This window comes from Numenius arquata, chromosome 10 (assembly GCF_964106895.1).
Source record: "Numenius arquata chromosome 10, bNumArq3.hap1.1, whole genome shotgun sequence".
NCBI lineage: Eukaryota > Metazoa > Chordata > Aves > Charadriiformes > Scolopacidae > Numenius > Numenius arquata.
The window spans coordinates 46,845,248-46,867,292 of NC_133585.1; the positions used below are offsets into that span (position 1 = coordinate 46,845,248).

Here is a 22,045-nt window from a genome sequence, read left to right on the forward strand (position 1 = left end):
ATTAAAATAAGCAGATATTTCAAGAAATATGTATCTGGCTTTAAATGCTGTTATTCAGAAAAGAACTGCACAAAAGCACTGAGGCACTGCCTAAATTCTTAGTAGGTCAGAGCAGAGAATTGCAGAGCACACTTGCAATCTCTACTTGGAAACTGTTCATATCAACACTAGAGGGTAGACATGAAGCAAGAACTGACATTAAAAAAAAAAAGAACACAAGTGGCTTTACAAATAAAAGGGTTGTTTTTTTTCTCAGAAAATTTTCCAGAGAGCAGGATTTACCTGACAAACAAATGTCCAAATAAGGTGGACTTCCTTTTGTGTGGGATTCCATTTCTGTTATTCTTTATGGCTGCAAAGCATATAGCTTGCTTTTTGTAATTGTTTTGTCAGAAAGGCATCCCCTTCTTTCCTGCTGCTCATATTTAATTTTGGTCAAAGATGGTAAGAGACATCAAGTGCATGGTGTATTTGGCATCATCTAGTATTTATGTGCTATTCCCATTTACACAGGTAACAATTAATTTACTTGAATATGTAGGATGCTGAGATAGATAAATCAAAGTGGCATCAAGACAACCTTTCTTCACTGCAGTTGTAGTTGTAATTCCGCATCACTTTTTGCTTAGAGACAAAATAACATGAATATTGCACATTTAGAATTCCGGTTGTCTAGAGCTATGGTCTGTCTCCTTTTGACAGCATCTCCCGGGGTAGTGACAATGGGCTAAATCGAATGTTGCTGGAGTGAAGGATTTCTCAAAAAAAGTCCCTTAAAAAATAGCATTAGTTACTCCAACTCATCCTCCCAGTGCATTTTTATATCCACTGGAGCTTGTGCTGTGGCTCTGCTCTCATCGCAGCTTTACATTTATTACAGTCACACAATATTCAGTCTAGGCACACTTATGGACAAGTTAAGTGGAACTTGGGACACCATCTGACACATGCTAAATGGTTATGTGTGAGAGCATTACCGAAAGACAGAAAAGGTTTTGGAGGAGAGGCCCTCCTAGACATAGATCCGCAATATGGCTCCTTTTTAGCAGAAAGGCCAGACCAAGTTGTTTCCATGTAACTGCTCCTGGGAATCTTAATATAAATTACATCATGAAAATGATCAAGCTTAAAAATCAAAATCAACACCAAGCAATGATGCAGCAATTCTATAAAAAATGGAGATCTTTGCTCTTCTCCCTCCTCAAATCTGTCTCTTCCCCAATTCACAAACGAAGATACTGAAATTTTTGAGATGTGGCAGATAAATGGAGCAATCACTTCTCTGACCTGCATTAAAAAGTTCTATTCGTCTCTAAAGCACAGTCATTCACTGAGGTGAATGGGTCACTTTACACGTCTTTGATAAGGCTGTTACCCTGGAACGTCCTCTGAATGCCCCATTTAAATTATTTCCTGGTAAACCAAACTATATTTGGGGCAAATGCATGGAGAACGAGCTTCAGGAAGCAGAGATGCTTGCATTGTTGGTGGATCCACAAGCACTATCAGTATCACTGTCGACTTAAAAGACTCTCCCCTCCAGACTCTCACCCTTTGTTCCTTCTCCTGCAGCAAGGTCTCCTTTGTGTTAGCACAGCAGTCATGCAGCCAAGCGGTTAACCAACTCACAGACCTGATGTAAACTAAAACTAACCTAATAAAAATCCCCTCCAAACAACCCTGCCTTTTTTTTAAGTTCAAGGAAAGTAGTGTAAGAAACGGCAGAAAGAGCAGCCAGGACTGTTTATTTGAACTCAGCCACCTGGCATGAACCTCCTGTGCTGCGTACAACCCTCCCTCCATTCATTAGGCTCAAGTGTAAGGTATGGGCAGACAAGCCAACAGAGTAATCCTGTGAAAATTACTGGAGAGCTGTATCATGCCTACATGTGATATACCTTAGATGACTTAACTACAGTCAATGGGAAGAAAAACGAACAGTCTCACCCCATCTCTTTGGGTAGGTTAATGTGATGGAAAGTCTGTTGGCCACAATAAACATACTGGCTGTCTCTGAACTGTCCTCTTGTATATACATTTTAGCACCACTTCCCTCCTGGTTTTTCTGCTCCTTCTTATGTTATCTCACTCCAGTTGGTTACTCCACATCCAGAGATAAGACCTGAGACCAAACTGCATTTGGTGACGTGCACATCTAAGAGAGTTGAACTTGGTTAGAATGGAAATCTGGCTTATCTTCACTTTCCCAGCGTGCAGGAACCTGCGTCCTACAGGAAGTTACGTAAAACAACAGAGCTATCTAACAGCTCAACGCAGCAAAAAGGTCTCCCTCTTCCTCTTTTCCTGTGGGAGTAAGCTTTGTGGCATGTAATTAAACTGGGCTGTCAGCATCTAGCAGCACAGAATAACCTACAAATATAAACAAAGATAGAACTAAAAGATCAAGTATTACCATATCGACATTCAGTAACTGTCTCTGAAAGTACTCAGGAATGTTTTACCAGCACATACCAGCTGTATGCTGGCAAAACAGCATACAGACTCAATCACTAGTCAAACAAACACCTTAGCATTTAGACAATTAAAACATCTAACTGCAGTTCTTGCATCTGGGCATGGGGGATCTGCTGAACCCATAATGGGTTCTTGAAATGAAATGAATGAGGTAAATACGTTGTGTACCAAATTATCAGGATCATCACCTGTAGCATATCCATGTTCCTCAAAAAATTCCCATCCAAATACTATCACAATTTCAAGTTTTTTGCTTGAAAGATTGACAGTGGAAGACAGGATGCCAATAGCTTGCTAACTAGCCTTTTATAAAAAATCTATCTTGTAGCCAAGAGCTTGTATATAAAATGGAGATAAGCACTTTCATTGTGCTATAGAGTGTACATAGGATGGCTAATGGGAAGCAACCAGTGATTTCACTAGATTGAATGAGAAGTAAAAATTATTAACTTACATTGGTGATTATTTGGGTTTTGTTGCATGGAGTTTCATAGTGGACAGTAACAGGGAAGTTATCAAAAAAGCATGCTGGCCAAGCCTCCGCTCTCCATTTGCTTTGATCCCCATAACAAATTTCATATGTAGACCCAGCTGAGTTGGGACAAGGAAGATTCACTGACTTAATAGGACTTCCACGTGCACAGAAGAGGCTTTTTAGAGACCTTTTCTAAAAATCAGTACAAAGCTGGATACACTCAGGTTTCAGTACACAGTATTACTGCCAGAAATATTTTCCAGGGAATTTTGCAAAATGTTAACACAAATCACACTTGTTCCAAGATGAACTTCGCAAATTTGTCCTGGTCAAGGACTCAAATGACGTTTAATAGATTTGTAACTCAAAGTACTCCTCCTCCCTCTCTCACCGCCCCCAAGAAAGTCCTCTCCTTACCAATATCCTCTGACTTTATTTTGGCATGCTGTCAGTGGATTTTAGCGTAACTTTGTTCCCTGGCTTACAAATTGTAAAGATGATTTAGAACATCCTCTTTTAAGCCTTGTTAATGTTGAAGCCAGAGTATCAGCGTTTAGCTTTAGCAGCTTAAAAGTTTCAAACATAATGAGAATCCACTGCTAAAATAGCTGTAAAATGTGTTACAAACAGATGAAAATCACTTTAAAATGGCCTTAAGTTAAATTGGTACAATGTTCTTAGTGTGTGGAAAGCCTTGATTACCCTGTGAGTAGGAATAAACTAGTTTTCATTTTAATTCACAGTTCACCATTATAAAACAGAAGCCAATAAAAAGCCATGTTCTAGCTTCTGCTAGAAGCATGCAAATTTAAGCCTCAACAGTCTAGCAGCTGCTTTTTAATTAAAAAAAAATAATGCTTTAAAGTTCTTGCTTATATCAAGACAGTGAAATTCCAAGCCTATCTTTTATCTTTCATGATGTGCCTACTGAGTGGGCCTGCTCCAGAACCTTGCCTACAAATACACTGGGATTTTTCACGCAGAATAGTTTCAGTGTAACAATGAGTACCACTCAAATACGTGCTGTTCAATACTGCCTAAATATTTTGGTGGCTTGATCCAGCATAGGGAGTTTTAAGTTTTCAGTTAAAACATTCTCACTACAGTAAATCTCTCCAGTGCCTTAGTATCTTTTTAACGTTTTAATACAAACTATCAACTCATTTTAGGCAATTTATCAGAAACAGGGAAGTCCTGCACATCACTGCAACAAGCTATATCAGAACATAAAGCGCATAGAATTCATGCCCCATGTTTTTGTGGCATGTAACAAATACTCTGGATCTTTCTGTATACAGATAAGATTTCAAATATTAGAAATTATTATAACGTTGCCAACAGCTGCTTCTTCTTTGTGGATCAGCCATCTCAAAAATGCAGTTTGATACAACGCCATGGTTGAATAGTCTGATTTTTGAAATCTAAACTAAACTAAGGACCAAACTCTATAATTTGATTGATTGCACAGGACTAATTTGCATATAAAAGAACATGCCTATAAGTATCTAAAGCTAGTAGTCACTATGTAAACATCCTTACTAATTTGAAGGTGAGGTCTAAGGACTGTTATTTCTGTTTACTCTGGTTTTCAAGAGACATCCAAAGAGAAGGAGCAAAATAGCTGCTGTCCTATTACCTCCTGAGAGGGATGCCACCTTCCTGCCACAGCTCACAGTAGGAAAAATGCAAAGAGGTTAGACAGAAACATTAAAGAAGGAAATGGGAAAATTAACATCTCAGCTATTTAAAAGAATTTTATTGAGTACTTGCAAAGGTATACCTAATTGAACAGACTGTTTCACTTTACAGATGCAATAATACTTATGCCTCTAAGAAAGCATCCCTTAAAAATTTTGACAGTTATTGAGTAGAAGATCAGAATGGGAGGTAGTGCATGTATGCCTTAAGGTGTATATCTTCCTGTAGAACTTGTGAATTGCTTATGATTTCAATCACAGCATTAGTATTACTGTCTACAGTTGTGTTCTCTACAGGGGATATTTGATATTAAAAAGTATGGAAATTAAATATACTTGTCAAGTGCCCATCAGAAAAAAAAAAGAAAAAAAATTGTATTGAAAAATCATGAAATAAGGTTGCAATGAAAATCGAGATAGTAAGCTACAAGGTGATGAAAACACATCAATCATTCCCAACTAAGAAACCCCAGGTTAACTGTATAAGCACAAAAGAGGTAAGATTTTTTTTTTTTGGCCTCTTCACAGAAAAATGGCATAACCTAAGTTTGGACTATTGATTACACGGCTTTGTTCCTTGGCTTCTGCAGCACTGTTGTTCCAATAAAAACGTTTTTGATGGACACTGACAAATATATATAAGTTTATGAAAGATATGCCTGCAACCCAAAGAAAATTATTAGTATATGAGTCATGTAGGGATGCAGCATTTTACCAGTAAAAGTATATGAAACTCAGCTGTAATAAACAGAAAGTCTCAATGTCAACAATTTTCTGTTAGTCCAAAACAATTTCAGAGCAACCTTTGTATGTCTGTGACCTCAAAAATACAAAGAACACACCATTTTATCTACTCAGTGTATGTGTCCTTAGAGAAGCCCACTTCCCCAGACTGTCAGGAGCGTGATTATTTAGCCCACTTTTTGCCAATGGAAAGTTAAGCGTAGTATGTAGGTGTTTGCACTACGGGAGCCCAGCATGTAGTACAGGAGTAGCATGTGCGTGTTTGGCTATGCGTGTGTTACCACAAGGAGGAGATACCTTTCTGGCACCGCTGAAAAAAATGGTTAGTATATATCAGCGCTTAACATTGTAACTTTGAAATACCAAACGGAAGCCGAGCCCAAACTTCATTTTGCGGCTCTGCATCCACACAGCGAACCGAAGTCAGTTTTACACGGCCATAGACATGTCAGGTAGACAAGAAGTTTCACTCTATCGCGGTGATGGCGGCCGGCAGCAAGGGCGGATGCGACTCAAGCGAGATGCAGCCGAGGTCCACAGCGGGTCGGAGCTGCTCCTCCGGCCGGGCCGGCCCGGGGGGAAGACGGCGGGGCGTTCCTTGCGCTTCACCGCCCGCTTCTTACCCCCCGGGGCCACCACCGCGGCCCGGGCCCGCCAGCGAGACGCCGGTATTCGGAGGGTCCATCCCAATCCCCATCCCGACCCCGACCCCCCCCCTTACCTGTGCTGCAGCCCCACCAGCCCCAGGGTGATGACATGGGGCACGTCCAGCTCGGTGGGCCACACGCCGGAGGCGATGCAGCCGAACACGCCGCACTCCTCACGGATGCCCAGCTCCTCCAGCTCCATGGCGCCGGCGGCACGTGGCGGCGGGCGGCCCCGCTCCCGCTCCCGCTGCCGGCCCCGCTGTGGCGGCTCCCGCGCGCAGCCGCCGGTAGCCTGACGGGGGGGGTGAGGGGGGGGGGGGAGCGGCTTCCCCTCATTTACATCCCCCCCCTCCGGTCCCCGCACCGTCCCCTCCCCGCCGGGGGCGGGGGGGGAAGGGGTGTGTTTGCCCGTGGGACCGGGTTAGCGACAGTGTGGGGCGGGAGGGGGGTGTTCGCCTCGGGGCGGAGAGAGGGGGGCGTTGGGCGGGGGATTGGCGGGCGGCGCTGGTACCTCCGCCCGCCCGCCCCTTCCGCCGACCCCTTCTTACCCCGGCGGCGGGGCCCGGCCCGGCCGTGTGTGGTGAGCCTCTCTCTTCTCTGCTCCTAGGTGCCTGCTCCCGCCGCTCCCGCCGCCGCCATGGCCCCCGCAGCATCAGGTAACGCCCGGCGGGTGAGGGGGCGGCCCGCGCGCCGCGGCCGTTGTGCGCTGAGGGGAGGCCGGTAACGGTCGTTGGGGGGGCTTAGCGCGCGCTTCGTGGTCACTGACTGTGACTGGGGTGGGGGGGTGTGTTCCCCGGGTCTCGCTTTGCACGCAGCTGGGCATAAAGTATAAGGATTTAGGGGTAGAACTTAAAAACAAAACAAACTTAGTTCAAGCTAAAACTTCTGTGTTTTTAAACTTCTGTAGACCTGAAACTTGGTAAGAAAGTTAATGAAGGTAAGACGAAGGAAGTGTACGAGCTGCCGGATATGCCGGGGTGCGTCCTCATGCAGTCGAAAGACCAAATAACGGCGGGGAACGCGGCCAGGAAGGACCGCATGGAGGGGAAGGCTGCCATTTCCAACACCACCACCAGCTGCGTGTTTCAGCTCCTTCAGGAGGCGGGTGAGTACCTCGGAGGTGTGTCACAGGTCTTGTGTATGGCACAAGAACTCGCCTGTGTGTCGTAGATCTTGTCACAAAGCAGTATTGCTTCTGTGTATTGGTTTATCCTGTCTGGGGGCTCTGATGTGTCTCTTCTAGTAGTTTCTAGTTAGGCTTTTCCCTCTGGTACTCCAGAGCTGGGTGGGCGACTTGCTCATTTGGGACATCTGAAGTAATCTCCTCATCGCAGATAACCCAGCAGTCGTTTCTTCTGGCTGTTTGGACAGACCCCTCATCCTCCCCTCTGCTCTTGTCCTTTCTTCCCTACCTTGTGCCCCCTTGTCTGTAACGCTGAACTAGATCCATCTCCCCTTTCTTATTACATCTGCCTGCATAGAAATCACTGCTAGCTAGTGGCACTAACAGATTATGTCTAAGCTGCATGAAATTTGTGTATGAATGCTAAAAGATAAAGTTAGAGCATCCTTTTACTTTTTTTTTTTCTCCCTCTCCCCTCTGTTTCATGTGCCAAACCAATCTAAAATTCTGTACCGTTTGTACTTAAACCCTTAGGAGGACTATATCGCAAATACATGTTTTGGTCTGTATTGGGTCTATCTGATACTTACTTTACTTTAAAAGACTGAAAATATTTCTGGTGCTAGAAGTGAGCTTTCAATGGAGTACATCGCTAACTTGGGTCACTCAAGTAAGTTTTGCACCATGCTTCGAAAAGTGGAGGCAGCATCTTTGCCTGAAGAAAGTGTTTTGAAGTGTCTGACTGAGAAGTTTGCAAATAGCAAAGAAGAATTTGCACTGGTGGGTTTCTAGCTTGAGTCTGCAAACTGTACTATAATACAGGCACCAGTAAAACTTGGTTAGGACTGCTTATAGCTGGGTGCTCAGTGCACTCTGAAGCATTCGCACAAAGATTGCTTCAAATAACAGCTGAGATACTCTAAAAGTTGTTATCTGTTATAAGCTGTAGTAATAGTTCTCAGACAGTCAACCAGTAAAGTCCTGGCATGTTTCTCACAGGTGGGGAAGAAAAAGATGGTTTCTGTAAAGCTGTACCTACCTGTATTTCTCTGCAAGTGGCTGTTAAAATATGAACTGAGACAAAGATAATATCAAGTGATTCAGTACAGTCCTCAGTCACTGGCTTTCTTGGGAAGCCTATTGTGCATACAGTACGAAGAAGCCTCTGAGGTCTTTCTGATTATATTTGCAGTTGATTTAAACTACGAGTTTTTATTTAGAAACAATTAATGAGTTATTTTGCCGAATTCTTAAATGGCAATAGTTAAAATAACAATCAAAATATTTAATATCCTACAGATATGAACTTCCAATGTGAAGAAGCCATGCTGTAGACCTTAAAAATCCTTAAATGGCTTGTACACCGTAACTTCAGGTGCTGTCGAAAAATATGCAGAGTAAACTGCAGCTGCATTTCAAAGCAACAAAAGAACTATCCAAGTTCTTCTCCAGTTTGCCTATTTGACTGGCATAAATTACAGATAACGTGAATGCCTTATCATAGGTTGTTTGCTTTGCGCAACTCTTCTTAACCTACTCTTAGAAAGGTGATCATTTACAAAGTCCTGTTAAAATTTTTTTCTTTTATAATGGAGCTGATGTCAGCCCCTCAAAAGCATGCATCTATGCTGATGAAAAAATGTAGCAGTAAACCGCGCAGGGGGCCTTAATGACTGGATTTAGAAGTGACTTAATGGGCAGTTGATTATTTAAATCATTCTGCCCTTGAGGGCAGTGCAACAAAATCTCAAGAGTCAATGTTAATACTTTGTTTTAAGACTTTTTCCTTTAATTCTTCCTTTGTGGCTCTGGAAGTAGAGCGGAGAAGAGCTACTTCTTGGTTGGACTGGATGCAGCTCCTTTATCTTCTGTTACTGGCAGATGCCAATTGGATTTAGCAGTTGTCTTGCCCTGGGGGGAGGAAGATGGGACTTTCCTCAAGAGTGAAACGGAGGGGGAAAAAAAAACAAACCATGCACTTTTGCACTTAGAGTGCCTACCTGCACGTGTTGGCTGTCCCTGTTTAGTATGGGGCCATCTCTAGAATTATGTCAGAAGCTTGACTTGCTGCAGCAGGTTTGCGTGCATGCATGCCTTTCTGAGTCTTAAGGTCTTTTGCCTAACAAGTCACTGAGACCTAGTGCCCTAAATAAATGTTATTTTTTTAATAAAAGGAAGAACCAAGTCATTCTCTTCCCCATCCCATCCTCCTTTATTAAACACAGTAGTAAAGACTGGCATGTTCCCTAATTCCTTTGAAGCTTCCAATTACTGTTCCATGTATAATGGCTCTTCCACCAGAGAGTGTGGTTTGGTACTTGGTTGCTCCTAACTTTTGTTTAAAGACAATCCATTGTGAGGGATAGATTATTATTTAAAAAAAAAAAAAAAACAAAAAAACAACTGTGTAAAAAATTATTTGCAAGAATTGGATTTCTGACCAGAGCATAAGGTTCTGATCTACAAGCAAGCGTTGTATGATAAAATCGGCAAAACTAATGACTTGTGGAAGATAACTGCATTGATTGCCTTCTGCAAGGCCAGAGTGGGCTTAAAATACCCTCAAGAGATTGTTTGTCCCTTAAGTCCAGGGAAGAACAAAATGCAGTTGTACTTGAAATTAAAGATGTTCAACTCTTGTTTCAACTGTGGAGTGTGTCTAGTAATTGAACTAAGCTGCCATCTTTATATTTAGGAATCAAAACAGCTTTTGTCAGGAAACAGAGTGACACAGCATTCATAGCAGCTCACTGTGAAATGATCCCCATTGAATGGGTCTGCAGAAGAATTGCTACTGGCTCCTTCCTCAAAAGAAACCCTGGTGTCAAAGAAGGCTATAAGTTTTACCCACCCAAAATCGAGATGTTCTACAAGGCAAGTTTCTTTTCCTTTCCTGAGATGTTAATCAAACTTAAATAGAGTTATAACTCTGTATTATCTCCTTTAAAATTCTGACAAATAGAAGAAAGTGGTGCTAGTTGCTGGCCAATCTTCATAGTATTGGTAGTTTTGCCATCCTAATGTTTTCTTGGATTCTTGTCCAACAGCTGTTTTGTCTAAAGCACCTATAATGTAATACTGGTTTACAGGGCCATCAAAGAATAACAAGCCAAACTGTACATAAAATATAAAAATGTTTTATTTATAAGGTATAAGGACTTTTTAGACATAAGCCTAAAGTATTGGCTGAAACAGATGTGTTGATATATTTGAAGAAATTGAAATAAACAGTACGTGCATAGTGAGGGCAAGTAGTTAGCCAGTCAGATTCAGAGCTACTTTGGGCATGGGCACCAAAAGAAGCATTTTGTCAATTATGACTTAGTGTTGTTTGTAGTGTACCCTGTCACCCTTGTGGCGTTCCCTGAACTTGAAGTGCTTTTAAAGATGTTGAGGTGTTACAGCAAGTGTTTTCAATGTTGCTGTCACTCTTCTTAGTGCTAATCAAAAAATCCTAGTTTGAAGCCTGTATTTGTTTTTTGAAAACAACCCAAAACGTAGTATGATCTTTTAAGTGTTATTTTCCTCTTATAGCAAGCATCAATTATGTGATTTTGGTTTTCTTCACAGGATGATGCTAATAATGATCCACAGTGGTCTGAGGAGCAGCTAATTGAAGCAAAATTCTGTTTTGGTGGACTTAGTATTGGCCAGACTGAAGTGGATATTATGGCTCGTTCTACTCAAGCTATTTTTGAGATCCTGGAAAAAGCATGGCAGCCCCAAAACTGCACTCTGGTAGACCTGAAGGTATAAGAATCTGATTTCTCACAATCCTGATTCTGACAGGAAATATATATCACCCTATAGTTCCTAAAATAGGATTCTGATTGTCTTTTTAGATTGAATTTGGTGTTAATGTTCTGACGAAAGAAATAGTTCTCGCTGATGTTATTGATAATGATTCATGGAGACTGTGGCCATCAGGAGACAGAAGCCAGCAGAAGGACAAACAGGTACTGTTTTAATCTTTACCTTCTAAGTCAGTTGGAAAGGAGAATAAAAAAAGTAAACCCCACAGTTAGACATCTGCTTTCTAGGTGGCTTTTTCTAGATAGTCTTATCTTGTTACAGAGTAGCTCATAGGGTACCTAATGCCCAATCCTGTTCTTGTGTAGTTGATTATCTGGTTTATGGTAGAAATAAATCCTCTGTCTGTATCTTCAGTAGGAATGCCCAACAGCACTATTGACTGCAGCTATTGTAATGAAACGTGGGCTTACAGGGGTAGTAAGAATTTCTGACTTGTGCAGATCATAAATATTTGGACAAGTCAGTACGAAGAACAAAAGCTTTGGCTCCCAGGTCTGCCTCCAAGTTTCTCTGTTTATTCATAGTAGTAGCCTCTACTAGTAGAGATGTGGTGACACATAGGAGGGGTCTGCAGGAAGGATGCTTTTCTTCATTATTTGTTTTGGTTAAGCTTGAATTCAGTATTTGATTGTCTCTAAGTGTTACTAACAGATTGTGACTGCATATGAGGGCGACAAACATAAGTTTGAAATAAAACTTGTCCTACATTTAAACTTGTAGCTACTACACTTGTCAAGAATCTCTGAATTACCAGATAAGTAGTTATGAAAGAACTGGTTTGGGAGTGCTGCTGCCATGGAGCTTCTGTGACAGTCACTGAGACTAGTAACAGAGACCCTGTGAGAGAAGGTGGCTGTAAGCCACAGGGGAAGATTTTTAAAGTGTGTGTGTGGGAGGAGGGGTATTACTTTTAAATTAGGAAGCAGAACTACTCTGTTGTTTACCTGAATTATGTAGCAGCATGCTTGAGTGAATTGCTCTGACAGTGCTTTTGCTCATCTCCCTAAAATAAGGTACATGATAACATCATGCAGAACCTAGGCTGGCTAGTGCGGTGCTACTGCAGGCAATCATGGCATTACAACATTTTTAAAACTGAATTTGTATGTCTTTCCTTAAACTTACTCTTTGGGAAGTTTCCAAAACCTTGATACCCTTCTGCCTAAAAGCCTTTCATGTTGCAAATGGCCATGAATTGTAATTTAGACGGTTGTCTATACCTACTGAGATGGTTCCTCATTAAATAGCTCTTCCTTGCTTCTGTATCCACTCTCTCCTATATCTGTACTAATCTTTGGTCTCCTTTCTGTGGAATTCCTAGAAACTGCATAAATATTTCAGTTGGGGTATTCTTACCAATTATGGTAGCAAAATGAGTGTTTTGTGTACCCAAAACACATGAACTTCATGTATTTTTTTTGTTCTTCTTTTCAGTCCTACCGGGACCTGAAGGAAGTGACTCCTGAAGCCCTGCAAATGGTTAAGAGAAACTTCGAATGGGTTGCAGAAAGAGTGGAGGTATCTGTTTTTATGAACAGTATATCCAGACTCTAATAAATTGCACATATTCAGTCCTGCTGACTGCTTTTCTTTCCCTTGCCCCCCCGCCCCTCACTCTTTTCCCTAGTTGCTTCTGAAAACAAAGAGCCAGGGTAGAGTTGTGGTGTTGATGGGATCCACTTCTGACCTCAGTCACTGTGAAAAAATAAAAAAGGCATGTGCAACCTTTGGAATTCCTTGTGAGTTAAGAGTGACCTCTGCTCACAAAGGGCCAGACGAAACCCTGAGGATCAAAGCAGAATATGAAGGTAAATGCCAAAGAACTACTGATTTGCATTGAAACAGTGTCATGTTCATGAATGACTTGGCAATTTAAGGATTTGTGTGGGGTTTTTCCATTATTTTTTTTTGTTAAGCAGAAAACCAAGCTGTTAAAACGCTCTTCTCTACTTGCTAATTACATAATGATGGGTTATAGACTGCACTAGGCAGTTACAGAGTAATGTATTGTCCTGCTGCCCAGCCACAACTTCATTGCTCAAAGTCTAACCTCTGCTTTTATCCCTGTACCAGAGCTACTTTGTCCAAGCCATAATCGTGTTAATACGCTTATTGTAGCATCTTGCTGGGGATGCTGGCCCTTCTGAAACGGGGAGTGGTAGTTTCTGTAGCTGACTCTGAATATTCTTATTTGTTATTTACAAGGCAGATGTTGCTCTTATATTTTCCTGCCCATTTCATGAAAACATTCTTCCTTATTATTTTAGATGCCATGAGAAAAAGATACTTGATTTAAATTCTTATCTTTACTAAGAAAACCTGACATCTCTTCAAAAGTGCTTATAGCCTGGCAGAGGAGAGAGAGAACTATTTATTTTTGTAGGAGTATACTTTCTACTCAATGAAACTATGGATGTGGTAACCATAGTTGAGAAACACTTATTTTGAGGTGAACTGCACAAGATTTAAGGAGAGGAGCACTTAAAGATGCCAGAGGTTTAATGGCTATGTTCCCTACAAAGCTAAGCAGCACCGATTCCTCTAATACTTCCCCTCAGAGGCAGAGTAAGACATGCTAATTTCAGTTGTGGTAAACAGTATCTAAGATTTAAGGTTGCAAGATTTAGAATATGTTTCTGTAAAAGGGGTAGTTAGACACAGGAAAAAAAAATATTTAGTGCTATGTAACGGAATTGACAAAATAACTGCAAACAGAATTGTGGACTCGGGTAAAGGTTCCCACAAAAGCAAGTGGTATAAAACAGGGTGGATTGCTTATTTCTGAATGTCTTCCTTTCCCTCCCAGGAGATGGAATCCCAACAGTGTTTGTTGCCGTAGCTGGCAGAAGCAACGGTTTGGGGCCGGTGATGTCGGGTAACACCGCTTACCCAGTGGTCAACTGTCCTCCGCTCTCAGCTGACTGGGGTACTCAGGATGTGTGGTCCTCTCTCAGACTACCCAGCGGTAAGATGATATTCAACTTATGCTGTTTTTCTGACCTAGCTCTATTTTTGCTGTCCTAGCATACATAATGTATACAAACACATGGCAAAACACCGGAAAAGTAGTTGGATCCGTACTGAACAAAGTCTTGAGAAATATCTTGCATACTACTTCTGACTTTGATGGCAAAAAAGCCCAATAAACAGAGCAAAGATTACATAGGAGTAATCTTTAGGGAAGATATAAACCTTGGCTTATGCTTGCTGAACATTCTAGTTGGAAATTGGAATTAGTATTAATGGGGATTTAAATAATTGGAAGTTTGTTCAGTTATAGAGCTGCATTTTCCTTATGATCAAAAAGTATCTTTCTCCACAATTAGTGTAGGGAAGAGCTTAACTCTTCGATACTACTTCAGTGCACTGCTACCTGTATGAATTTTAATTTTAAGTGACTTGAATGGATGCTTGGCAACTAGGAGACCCAGCAGGCTCTTACCTCTGTAAGGAGAGTCGTTTAGTTCGCTGGCTTTCGGTTTAATGTGCCATGGAACAGTCACATTAGAAGTAGTGGAATGCATGACACTTCAGTAGCTTTAAAACTAGATCATGTGGCTCCTGGAGGCTGAAACAAATGTTGTCTTAAATTGTTCTTCAGAGGCAATGTTTTGCTTGGCTATAAAATAAATACACTTTGGTAAGCGGCACTCTCTTCTCTGCAGGTCTCAGCTGTCCTACTACTCTGTCACCTGAAGGAGCTGCCCAGTTTGCTGCCCAGATATTTGGGTTAAACAACCATTTGGTTTGGGCAAAACTGCGATCAAACATGTTGAACACCTGGATCTCCTTGAAGCAGGCTGACAAAAAACTTCGGGAGTGCACCTTGTAAGTCATGCTAACGAGTAACTTTTATTAGTTACGCAAAGATAATGGCGTGCATATTCATTCATATTAGGATTTACTTTTGGATGAGCTGAAAAATCCTGCATCCTTTCTTACAGAAGAAAGCATTGTTAGAACAGCAGATGAAGTCTGTTCTGCCCTATCCTTCCCTTGGGTATTTTTTTAATATAACAACTTACCTAAAATACTACTTCCCCATCTTTTACTATCTCTTTCTGTTGCTCAAAAATGGTGCTGTTCTGCTTTGTAGTGTACGCTGTTAACTACAGACTGTGTCAAGAGAATGATTTGGTGCGATCTAAATAGAATTCAACTAGTCTTCTGTATTTCTGTAACAGTAATATTCTTCCATAGTAATAATGTATGTCTTGAACCTTTTTAACTCAACTGGACTGCTGACTAAAGCCAGTGCTGATGCTGTTCTGCTTGCAATGATGGTACGCTTTATTTAGCAATAAAATGGCACCATATACTGTATTACTAGGAAAGGGGGCTGGAAAAATGTTTTAAAAGCCTGAAATAAATACCTGCCTTATTTAAAAAATGTGTATACATACATGTGTTGGTCTCTTTAAATGTGTGTGTATACATAACCCATTGCTATCTTCTGGAATGATGTGATAAAGTTAACACCAATTCTCTTGTTCATAACGAGCTATAAATCCTAATGGTTTGAGTGAACTGTAACTAGGCTTGTTGCCTTTTTGCTGTAACTCTTGCCTAGCCTCCAGTCTCTGCCCTTTGAAATACAAGCCAGATCTTTACCTTCAGTAGTTCTGAAGGGCCTATGTGATGTTGTCAAACTGTCTTCATACACTTCAATAACTCTAGCTATTATATATCTATATTTCCTCACTGTTTCTATGGAAATCTTACTGAACTGAAGAGGGGAATAAAGCGTAAAGCAACAGACTACTGGGGGGAAATCTAAGCATGACTGTCTTGTCTTTGCACACACAGATCTTCCGAGTAGGTACGATTCTAACAAATATGCAATTACTCAACATATGTAACATTCATGCTTTTACAATTATAAATAAACTGTTGAATTCAAAGCTTCTTTATGGAGATCTATTCAATAAGTACACTCAAACTAGCCAACTTCAGGATCTTAAATTAGGTAATAATCTTGTAAAAAGCTTATGCACTAAAACCTGTGTGGAGAGATGACAGTCTTCCAGAAGACTCTCTACCACTTGATTAAGTGTCTCACCGTGGCAGGAAGCTGTGCAGTTGCTTTGTTCCTGAGGTACTGCTTTATGGCCAGGTGGTAGGTCAGGTTTACCCCTTGGTGTGAGTAACTGAGTTAAACGCTGCTGCTGGCCTTCTCCGTCTCAGCAGGGGTGCACATCTTGTGTGTAGCTCTAAACAGTGCTCTCAGAAGTGCTGTCTTCTGGAGCCAAGTGCAGGGGTTTTGAAATTGGTCAAAGCTTACACTAAAGCAAAATAACTAGAATGCTTTCCTTAGTGATGAGGGTGGTTGCTTTTCTAATTAATTTCTAAATGAAGTATCAGTAATAGTGAGGGCGATGACAAATGAATCGACGATGAATAGTCGATGACGAGGTTGAAATTCCTTAGTGCCACACCATCTCTGTGGAAGCACTGACTTAAGTGAAAATTCTAAAGGCTGCTTTTTAGCAAGCAAATGATTTACCAAGGTTGTTCTCACCTGCATGCTTCTGCTAGGGCATCTGAGAGCCTGCTGTCAGCTAGCTCTCCTAATAAGATAGTGGTATTGACTTCAACTAGCAGAAAAATTAGTGGGTGAAAAGAGATGAGTTTCCTTTCTGCTGGTGGCAGCAGCCTCTAATTCAGCTGTTCAACAACACATCACTGGAGGGGGAAGTTACACAAGAGGTGAAGGTGTCATCTCCTGTTCTTCCCTCCCTGCCCACCCATACATTGGGTGTTAGCTCTGGTGGGTAATCAACCTGACAAGCTTATTAGTCACCTGATTACCCTAGCACCACAGGTGAGACAGGCTACTGCAGTCAGCCATTTGTGTGTCTTTTCCTACCCATATTGCTGTCTCTGTACCGTCTTCCCCCTGCAATAAAAATTAGCAACGATGGTTTGAGTGTTACACCTGGAATATTCTGTACTGGCTCTAGTTACTTAAATTACTTGCACCCTGATTGTACTAACTTCACTTGCAAAATTGTGCCAATTTATGTTGGGCATGAGCACACCAAGTGCTTTGGTTGCCATAGAGATGGTAATTCTTCAGCTTTTGGATGGGGTGGGTTGTTTGGGATGGGTTTTTTTGTGCAGCCTGTACTGAACTTTCAGAAGGAAACCCTTGCTTGAGCAGTTGCATTGCAAAGAAGCACCGAGACACAGCAGTTAGTGTTAAATGTGTCGCTGTGATCAGTAGAAGAACCCTGCGAGGACATCATACAGTTGTCCTAAGGGCTGAAGTGCTGTGTATCAGCTGTTTAATTGTTCAGCTGGAAGTTATTCACAGAGCTTTTGCTACGAAATGAAAATACTTTCCCTTGGTTCAGCATTCCGGCTATTACATTGACGTAGTACCCTGAATATTTCTTCAGCCAGAAATTGCTCTGGCAGCGCTTAGTTTTTAAAATTGGACAAAAAAACCCCAAAAAAGCGTTCCAACAAATTCTTAAATAAAAAAGTGCTTATCTCTTCATAAAAACTACTACATAGAGTGGTTACTGAAATTTATTTGCATTTTTTAAATTGAGTTGGAATACCTGTACCTAATTTTTAAGCACCTGCTGTGGAAGGAGGACCCGAGGTCAGATTATGTCCTACTTAGCAGAGTTACCTACTTAACAGTATCAATTCTTTAAGGATATCAGTAAAGGACCATTTAGACTTAGCAGAGGGAGTGCTGAGGGCAGGACTTGTTTTACATCCTACGCTGCTTCAGGTACGGGTGAGTGGCACCTGGTGTTCGGCCTTTATAACAACATTTCATTTCCAAAAAAAGTCAACCCCAAACCCAAAAAACCCCATTCTGTAAAAATGAGGGGAAACTCAAGTCACGTGTCCTCCAGACACAGTTCAAAGGTTGAAGCACCTGTCCAGGACGCTGGAGGTACAGTTTTAATGTCCTCTGCCTGTGGAGAGCTGTAAAAAGTGAACTGAAGGCCGAGGAGAGGCTGTGATCTTGACTTCTTGGGGGTCTCATTAAGGCACTCCCTCTTTTTGGAGCCTTTCTTTTTGAAAGATGTTGAAGTATTTTATACTCAAAGAAAAATCATGGCTGTTCCCTCACTAGAGTGGGCATTTGAACCTTTTCTGACAGCCCCAGTGATTTCTTTACCAATGTGCCTTAATTGTGAAACAGTGTCAGAAGGAAATCTTGAGCCAGATGCAGAGGTGCCTGTTGCGGTCCATTTGTCACATGTGTTTTCAGAGCATGCCTCCCTGTTCAAAACCTCCACAAGCTTACACGTGAGAATGCTCAATTTCCGGGCTCAGACAAAAATAAGGTATAAAGGTTGTTTGAAGCATCAAGACTTGTTTCAATGCATGTACAAGAGGAGAACTTCAAAGTTTCATGGAGGGTCGATTTTAAAAAAAACCACCCTATTAACTCTGACCTGCAGGTCAGAACACTCACCCGGGTTATAAGCGATTTAATCCCCTCTATACTAGAAGAAAGGGATAAGAACTTTTCCCTTACTTCTTAGAATTCTTTAACTGCCACAGGCATGCGGAGATCTGCAGGAAGAGATCTTTATTTCCCTTTTTTTCCCCCCAGTGGTTCAATTTGTTTCCTTAAATAACTGCGACAGGGGTGGGACCACGGCAATGCTGCAGCTGCCTCTATCTAGAGCTTTGGATTTCAGCCTCAGGGGCCTTGTAGTGGCCTTAGAAAGGAACATCCCGCTATCTTTCCTCTGTCTGGGAATGCCAATAGCCATGAAACATCAGCTCAACTACAGTCAGTAGGAGCTTTCTGCAGGACTTACTGCCTGAAGAGCATGCCCTGAGTGTAAAGAGCCTAGACTTGGAGAAGACAGAAGATCTGTTCTTCCCTGTGGAAGGTAGAATTCAAAACTTCTTGGAGAAGGATGGAACTTGGTGCGAGAATCAATTGTAACAGCTTTTCCTTCTCTCTCCCTTCCTGATGACAATTGTCATCACCAGTAAGAGGATATCTTGATAGAAAAATTGTACAGCAAACTAGTTGCCAAAAGCTCAACAGAAGCTTGAGAATACCAAGCATCAAGTTCAAGCCTTTTCAAGGACAGAGCTTTTCACAGGGAAGACCAAGTTGTCTGTCACAGCAACGCGGAGCTTCCAGGCTACCGGGATTTCATCCTTCAGGCTGGTGAACAGGTCTGATCTGGTAACCCAGCACAGGAAAGAGGACGGGCTGGGGCAGCCCCAGCAAGTAGCCCTCAGTCAGAGCTAAGGTCAGAGCTAAGTAAGGTCTGATGCAAGAGGAAAGAGGGGGAAAAAAAGAAAAAAAAAAAGAGGGGGGCAAAAACAGTAACAAAAAGGAAAAAGAAAACCCCCAAACCAGCACCACCTTACAGCAGTGTCGGGAAGAAGCCAGCCCACTTTGCCAAGCACCTGGTACCCCTCTTTATGCTGATAGAAACATTCCCAGCTGAGAGACCAGAAAGCTCTTGAACGCAAGGAACCAATACGCACACAAATAGACGATATAATTAAGTAGTTTTAAGATGCCAAGCTCCAGAGAACGTCTATTTGGATTGGAAAGTGACTGTGTTTGTCTTAATATAGCACAGCTCCCTGTCCCCACTTTCCCATTACATCATTTCCCTCTTCTAACGCACAAACATCCAGTAAACGCCGGGTTCCTGGCTAGTACAGGTTCATATCCAGTCTGCTTTCAAAGTTATTTTCAATATAGGACATTCTTCCATCTCATTTAGCAAACAAAATAAAACCCCTCAACGAGAAGTATAAAGACTTCTTTACCAACTTTTTTTTCCCTCTCTAACATTCCAAACACTTTGTCCCAGAGAGCCTCATGAGCCGCATCCTCAGGGGCACTCCTGACTGCGTTTAACCTGCGTCACTCGGACTGTCACTACTGCAACCATGGCTTTAAATCCCCGGTGAAATCCTGCTGTTGCCCTTTCCTTGTGAAAGCAATTGCAGCCTGAACGGCTGCATCCAGGGACGCGTAACTTCACTGAACTCCTCCTCTTCGAAGGTCCCTTCCAACCCCTACCATTCCGTGATTCTGTGATTTATTTTGCTTGGTTTTGGTAAAGGCTTTAGAACAACTTACGTACTAGCATTAAACATTCTGCAGCTTTATTTTTTTCTTTTTAGTTGTAAAAAAGCACACAAATGAGGTGGTGATGGACAGATTTCGGTAAGGTACGAAGTGGCAGGGATACAATAATCCTCAAACAGATCTCTCACGTCTACTCGCTAACTGGAACAACCTTCTTCCTGATAGAAAAATCCAGCAGTGAACAGCCAGGTTTCTACAGTTTGAATCTGGCCGAGGCTTTCACAGGGTTCAGAGCAAACATCTCTCCCTACTGAGGTTCTACCATCACTTCAAGTTCCACAGCCACCCCCACCGACATAATCTTACAACCATCTTCGCATACTGTCCTTAAAGAAACTTAGGATCGGTAAAAGGCCCAGAGAGAGAAAATTTGCTAGAAAGAGTGTGATGAAGTTTGCGTATTTCTCCACCAAAGCCCTTCCAAAAGAAACATCGTGTTAGATGGAGAAACACGAAGTCGCGATTTCACACCGAGAAGGCTGAAGTTTCTGAACCTGAAGGTCAGTGGTTCTCATCCAGGGCATCAAGCTGTTACAATAAATGCTGTTCGCTAAGAGTAATTAAGGTAAAGGGAAGAGAGATGAATATTAAACATGAATGAAGAATTTCAGGAAGACATCTGCTGTGTCCAGCTTTGGAGTCCTCAACACAGGAAGGACATGGACCTGTTGGAATGGGTCCAGCGGAAGGCCATGAAGATGCTCAGAGGGCTGGAGCAACCTCTGCTGTAAAGACAGGCTGAGAGAGTTGGGGTTGTTCAGCCTGGAGAAGAGAAGGCTCCAGGGAGACCTTAGAGCCCCTTCCAGTACTTGAAGGGGGCCTACAGGAGAGAGGGAGAGGGACTCTTTGTCAGGGAGTGGAGCAGTAAGACGAGGGGGAATGGTTTTAAACTGGCAGAGGGGAGATTTAGATTAGATACAGGAAGAAATTCTTTCCTGTGAGGGCGGTGAGACACTGGCACAGGTTGCCCAGAGAAGCTGTGGATGCCCCATCCCTGGAGGGGTTCAAGGCCAGGCTGGATGGAGCTTTGAGCAACCTGGTCTGGTGGGAGGTGTCCCTGCCCACGGCAGGGGGGTTGGAACTGGATGATCTTTAAGGTCCCTTCCAACCCAAACCATTCTATGGTTCTATGATCTACCTACAATTTGGCAAAACTGGGAATAAGTCCTTGCCAGAAAGATTTGAAGAACACACATCACTTTTGGGCAGGTACTTCTCAGAACAGTGGCTCCAATCCCTCATGTTGAAGCCTAGAGATTTCTCCTATTAACATACATGTATAGCCGACTTACCCTATGGCTATTTACCCATCACCGATCTTTCGAGACGCGTCTAGTTTTGTTCTCACACTGATGTAAAGAACACATTTACGTCAGCCTGTCAGTTGTACGAGGGAAGGCGCAATCCCGTATATAACGTGTCCCAGCGCTCACTCGGGGCGGCTCTCGTTGGCTGGTCCGAGGAGACACCCTTATGTCCCATCAGAGAACATGAGAGGCTGACAATTTCCCTGACTATTGCTCCTCTTGGGGTAAGACTGATCATTAACGGCGTTGTACCTTTCCCTTTTTCCCTTCCGCTCACGCCTAGATTACTCGCATTCCGCTCAGGCTTAATCGCATCGATTGTTAACTTATATTATTATAATTAAGTTGATGGAACTTGGTCCTTAGTCCATTGCTGTTTTATCATCCGGTATCTAAAGAAGATATCGGATTATTCTGGATATTCCCCCTTGTGTGACATGGGGGAAAAAAAAAAATCGTTAAAAAAAATATTCAGAAGCATAAAGAAGCACTCCCCAAATTCCCAACGTTACGTACAAAGTACAGCATGGTGTCTTTCTCTATGATAATTTACTGAAAGGTCTACGCTGACATTCAGGCGAGCCTGTTCCGCGCTACTCTGCACAAATGACAAAGGCTGGTCCACAAAACAACCACTCGAAAAAATTCCAACTTAAAGATCCTCTTAAAA

The 22,045-nt window shown here is 42.2% G+C and overlaps 2 protein-coding genes across 2 annotated transcripts in view; one reads left to right on the plus strand and one right to left on the minus strand.

Annotated features, from left to right (window-relative positions):
* PPAT (phosphoribosyl pyrophosphate amidotransferase) overlaps positions 1 to 6,309 on the minus strand; it is a 48,512-nt gene extending 42,203 nt beyond the window's left edge. The window contains exon 1 of the mRNA XM_074154313.1: positions 6,113 to 6,309. Coding sequence (XP_074010414.1) covers positions 6,113 to 6,240 — 128 coding nt within the window. The 5' untranslated portion in view covers positions 6,241 to 6,309. The remainder of the gene's footprint in view (positions 1 to 6,112) is intronic.
* Positions 6,310 to 6,575: 266 nt separating this feature from the next.
* On the plus strand, positions 6,576 to 15,872 carry LOC141469054 (multifunctional protein ADE2). The gene is made up of 9 exons (XM_074154314.1): positions 6,576 to 6,694; positions 6,946 to 7,143; positions 9,857 to 10,035; positions 10,732 to 10,911; positions 11,004 to 11,117; positions 12,409 to 12,492; positions 12,602 to 12,782; positions 13,781 to 13,939; positions 14,640 to 15,872. The coding sequence occupies exons 1-9, from the start codon at positions 6,676 to 6,678 to the stop codon at positions 14,804 to 14,806; spliced, it is 1,281 nt and encodes a 426-aa protein (XP_074010415.1). The 5' UTR covers positions 6,576 to 6,675; the 3' UTR covers positions 14,807 to 15,872.
* Positions 15,873 to 22,045: the final 6,173 nt, after the last annotated feature.